Source organism: Austrofundulus limnaeus, unplaced genomic scaffold (genome assembly GCF_001266775.1).
Source record: "Austrofundulus limnaeus strain Quisiro unplaced genomic scaffold, Austrofundulus_limnaeus-1.0 Scaffold111, whole genome shotgun sequence".
NCBI classification, from domain to species: domain Eukaryota; kingdom Metazoa; phylum Chordata; class Actinopteri; order Cyprinodontiformes; family Rivulidae; genus Austrofundulus; species Austrofundulus limnaeus.
In genome coordinates, this window is record NW_013952513.1 from 869,827 (window position 1) to 875,364 (window position 5,538).

Here is a 5,538-nt window from a genome sequence, read left to right on the forward strand (position 1 = left end):
CACACACACACACACACACACACACACACACACACACACACACACACACACACACACACACACACACACAAGCAACAAAGGATTGTAGTTAGGGTCACGTCTAGCTCACTAATCCATAATCTTGATAGGTAAATGCCAAATGAGCAACTCTTTTACATTACTTATATTTGTCCCACCATAAAAGGCTGTTTGTCTTTTCTAGATATGGGTCGTTGTGCGATCACAAGAGGGCGGCAGGCTCTGGAGCTGCGCAGCAATCTGTCAGAAAGACGTTCTCTCACTGACCATATCCACACTTCTGACTGTTCTTCCTCCTATTCAGCTCGGAACCTGCAGTGGGCCGTAGCTCATGGTAACCTTTTTAAAATATTCGAAAGGAAAAAAAAAACTTTGTAGAAGTTGCTTATTTTGTTTGTGGATCAGTTTTATATCCCTAAAATATTTTGTGTTTCTAATTCCAACGTCTCCCTTCACAGTTCTACCGGAGAGCCGCTGCCTTCAGTTCGACTGTGGGGTGAAGGTTCAGCTGGGCTTCGCAGCAGAATTCTCCAATGTTATGGTCATCTACACCCGGATACTCAAGAAACCCAAAGAGATCATTTCTTGCTCTGCTCAGCTGACTGACTTCCCAGTGGTGAGCTACCTGCTGTCCTGTGGTTGTTTACTTCATATGGCCTTTGACCTCCATAATTCAAAAACAGCTCCTGAATTTGTTTTCATAGCAACTAATTATTGAAATTGACCCAGTTTTGAATAAAATTAATTCAGAGTAACCAAGACAAGAGTATGGTTTACCATCCATCCATCCATCCATCCATCCATCCATCCATCCATCCATCCATCCATCCATCCTTTCCTCCATCCATCCATCCATCCTTTCCTTCATCCATCCATCAAACCCTCCATTCCTCCATCCATCCATCTGTCCATCCATCCATCCATCCATCCATCCATACATACATACATCCATCAAACCCTCCGTCCATCCATCCTTTCCTCCATCCATCCATCCTTTCCTCCATTCCTCCATCCATCATCCATCCTTCAAACCCTCAATCCATCCATCAAACCCTCCACCCATCCATCCATCCATCCATCCATCCATCCTTTCCTCCATCCATCCATCCATCCTTTCCTCCATTCCTCCATCCATCCATCCATCCTTCAAACCCTCCATCCATCCATCCATCCATCCATCTATCAAACCCTCCATCCATCCATCTATCAAACCCTCATCCATCCATCCATCCATTCCTCCATCAAACCCTCCATTCCTCCATCCATCCATCAAACCCTCCATCCATCCATCCATCCATCCATCCATCCATCCATTCCTCCATCCATCCATCCATCCATTCATCCATCAAACCCTCCATCCATCCATCCATCCATCCATCCATCCATCATCCATCCATCCATCCATCCATCCACCAAACCCTCCATTCCTCCATCCATCCATCCATCCATCCATCCATCCATCCATCCATCCATCCATCCATCCATTCTAAAATATACAAACAGCTGTAAAAAAACTGTAAAAAAATACTGTAATAGATGATTAGGATGTCATTGTTTCCTTGTTTTTTGGTTCTTTAGCAATGTTTGTGCACTTCAACCAGCATGAGTTGGGGCCACTAGTCTTTGCTTTTGTGGGTCAGAACCAATGTGGTGTATTGACTAGAGGCTTCATGCCCACTTCAGGAGATTGACCACTGTGGTACGTGCACGATGCCATATTGGGAGGGGCGGGCTGTCAATTATTATGACTATATTTCTGAGTAGAATTATTAGAAATACTAATTTTTCATTGGTTACCTTCTACCTTTTTAGAAACAATTTATTGCAGACTTGTGTACCTTGGCCAGATGTTTTTGCCTGATAGGATATGTACTGACAAGCATTTCTATTAAATCAAAAATAATGTTTGTCGATTGCAAATGGAGTTCCATTGATGTGCTGGCCTTAATTTAACATGTCATGCTTACCATGGTTGCCACATTCAGCTTCACCACCTAACCATACTGTCTGTTGAGTTGTCTTTTCCTTGAACAATTTGGCCGCCCTTTAACCATGAAAAGTCGCATGATAGAATCTCTAGTCAATACACCTCACTGGTCAGAGCTCAAAAGGTTTGGACTCTAAAGTTAGGTTTCAAGATCAGGTTTTGTCTCACCTGGATAGATTTGGCCCAGTTTTTCCTCTGACAGTTTTGTTTCAATTCTCTGTACTTTCCTATAATTTTTATTTATTTACATATTAAATACTTCACTAATCAAAACTCATACTTTAGGTTTTACTCTGTTTATTTTCACAGGAAGTGGATGTTGATCTGAAAAAGAGCAACCAGGAGACTCTGATTGAAGCTGGATGTTTACTATTGATTAAGGAAGAACTTCCATCACCTGATGTCCCAAGTCTTTACACACGCCTCCGCAGCCTGCAGAGACTCAGAGTCAGACACTTGTTTTTGTCTTTAATAAAGTTTTTGTCCACCAAAGTTGCTGTATAAGTGACATGCTAGGAAACAACTAATTGCATTCATTATATTAAAGAATCAGAGTAAAAGTTGTGACTTTGATATTCTTTCTGTAAACTAAAACTGTTTTTTATTACCTTTACAGAGGGAGCTCACATTCACCGTCTGCCTTCAGTACACTTATGCCAACATGGACGAAGAGGTAGAAGAAAGGCAACTAGTGACAGTGGGAAAACCTCTGGTCTCTAAACTCAATCTCCACGAGACGCGGCCTTCTCAGAACTCCTCAGCTTCCCCGTACCCCAGCCTCGGCTCCTGCAGCGTTCCTGGGAGCTCTTCCTTTGTCGAGGATTTTGCCTCTGCTGGTTCTGCCTCAAACATGTGGACGGATCGTGCTCAAACTGGCAGCACAGCTCCTAATGTTGGCTTTCTCACCTCGTCCAGGAGTGCCAATGTACCAGAAGAGACTGATAGTCCTGAAAGATTCAGTGCCCCACAACCTCTCGTTGCCAGCAAGAGTCTGCCCTACAGCCAAACGAATGATGCAGACTACAAATTCAGTGACTTGTACAACTTCCATTCCTTCTAAGCATCATGCAGTCGCTCAGATATAATTTGCGTCCAAAGATGAAAGTGTACATTTAATAATCATGACAAACAAGCAGGAGATTTATTTATGTTCTTTTTTTCTATGCATTGTATTTTTATAAACAGATTTATATTAATGTGTATTTCCATTATGTTTAGTGGTGATAATGTGAATGAACAGAGAAGAAAGAAAAAAAAATGTGGTTTGACTTCAGCTTTTGTATCATTTTGTATCATTTTTGTATCATTTCTTATAAAGGTCTTGCTTTTCTGTATTTGTATTGTGTTTACAACAGATTGTGGCAGGCCAGTTTAATTGATATATTTGTTATTCTGGCTATTCAAAGCACATACCTGTATTTTTTTCCTCCTATTTGAGATTCATTTTTCAATAGTGTCATTTGTTCTATTTGTCATACACATTTATGATTTTGCAAACATATTTTTTCAGGGATGAATGATGTTCCTGTTTCCCCAGTTATGTGCATTGAGGTTTCAAGTCTACAACTGTAATACGACAATGTTAGAGCCACATGACAAAGATTTATTTAAATTACGAGATTGAAGTCATAATATTACAAGGAACAAATACTAAATATTACAAGAAAAAAGACAATGTTACTGACATGTCCAATTTCCGTTCCTGGGTCAACTTGGACCGGCTATGGACAGCCTCCAATGTGTGTCACTGTGTTTATGAAGTAGTCCACGATTACTTTTAGGTCACTGTTGGTGTAATAATATGCTTCCATCCATATTATATGATGACTAAATCTGTCAATGTTGCCTTTAACTGCAATGCCGTGTACATTAATCCATATATTCCTCAGTGGTGAAACTGAATTTTTGTGTAGGAGTTCAAATAATATGACTTTATTCTTGTACTATTCTTGTAATATGACTTCATTCTTGTACAACTTTTTGCTTGTAAAATTATGACTTTATTCACGCTATATTATGATGTTAATTAAAGAGTGGCCATAATACTCTGTAGGATAACAATTGTGGATATCTACAGTGAAACTTGTTTCAGTGTAGATATCCTGTAAAAGATCTTGTTAATCTTGTTAAAGAAAAACCCGTCCAGAGGACCTTTACAATTTTTTTTTTCCTTTTGAAACTTGTTTTATATATCTATAATTTGAATTGTAATTTGTAATGCTGGTATTTTGATTAGAAGAAATATTCTTAATTTATGTAATAACATAATAAAAAATGGAAGTGCCAAATAAAATAAAAAATGTTTATTTTTTCATTTCTATTTCAAGGGACGTGTGGCTAAATTATTTGATACAACGGCCTGCCATACCATCTCTGCACCAACCTTGAGATACGCATGCGCTTTGACGTCGTCTACACCGCCCCAACACGTCCGCCATTTTGCAGTCGTTTTGCAAGAGCTGCTTCCATTCGTGGTGCAGCGCAAATCAATACATTTCGCGCTAAGTGGGTTTCTTTTTTCATTTGGAAATATTTACAGGCAACACGATGGCAAACCCATCAGCAGATGTGGAGCTTCCAGAGGGAGCGGAGGTCCGCAAACTATCGGAGCTGAGAGTTATCGATCTGAAGGCCGAGTTGAAGAAACGAAACCTGGACACGACTGGCGTCAAAAGCGTCCTGTCGGATCGTCTGAAAAAGGTTATTCATCTTCTATCGCACAGGCATATAAATTCAGTGTTACTGATCGAAAGGTTCGAATTGAAAAGTTAAAACTCGCGAGACTTTTTGAAAACATGAAAGCTAATGTTAGGTTCTCGCGGTCTTTGTGCTGAATGAGCGCTATCGGGTCGTGGTCGGTGGCGTCAAAATAAGTACATCTAATTCAAATAGTTGTCTTTTTTTCTGCGATTTCCTGCAGTGATTGCTTTTTTTTTAAAATAATACTATTTTATTTTACTGTTCACTAACAGGCGATTGAGGAAGAAGGTGGTAATCCAGACGAGATTACCCTCTTTCCGGAGTCGACCCCTAAAAAAGCCAACCTTACACCCAAACGAGGAGCCATTAAAGGTAAAAGATGGTCACAGTGGACATCAGTCAATGCAAACATGTAAACAGCCGTCATATTTACTGAATGAAATGGAGCTGCAGGGTAGCGTGTTGGTTAACAAATGACGTCATCATCTGCGCTCGCAGTTATGTAATATCTAGTCAAACCTTCATCATCAGCATCATGGAGAATAAGCAGTCTGCCAGTCAAATAGTTGTTGAATAACTTTCATTTGGGGGGTGTTAATAGGTATGTTATTTGTTTCTACTTTGAACATTATGTGTTAATTAATTTGAATAACTTTTAGTAGCTTTCTAAATTAGGGGTTCTTAAGCTTTTTGACCTCTGGGCCCAATTTGTTCAACATAAAGTGGCATGAGGCCCAGTCACACATTACCAATGATCAAAATGATTAGTTATGATGTAAATACAATAAAATTAAACCAAGATTTAGAATAATTATTATTATATAACTACTATT

The 5,538-nt window shown here is 39.5% G+C and overlaps 2 protein-coding genes across 2 annotated transcripts in view; both read left to right on the plus strand.

Moving 5' to 3' along the window:
* malt2 (MALT paracaspase 2) overlaps positions 1-3,339 on the plus strand; it is a gene marked incomplete in the record, with an annotated part of 19,442 nt that extends 16,103 nt beyond the window's left edge. The window contains 3 exon segments of the mRNA XM_014014200.1: positions 477-634; positions 2,315-2,452; positions 2,622-3,339. Coding sequence (XP_013869654.1) covers positions 477-634; positions 2,315-2,452; positions 2,622-3,065 — 740 coding nt within the window.
* A 1,081-nt stretch (positions 3,340-4,420) lies between these two features.
* safb (scaffold attachment factor B) overlaps positions 4,421-5,538 on the plus strand; it is a 12,528-nt gene continuing 11,410 nt past the window's right edge. The window contains exons 1-2 of the mRNA XM_014014202.1: positions 4,421-4,705; positions 4,978-5,077. Coding sequence (XP_013869656.1) covers positions 4,553-4,705; positions 4,978-5,077 — 253 coding nt within the window. The 5' untranslated portion in view covers positions 4,421-4,552. The remainder of the gene's footprint in view (positions 4,706-4,977; positions 5,078-5,538) is intronic.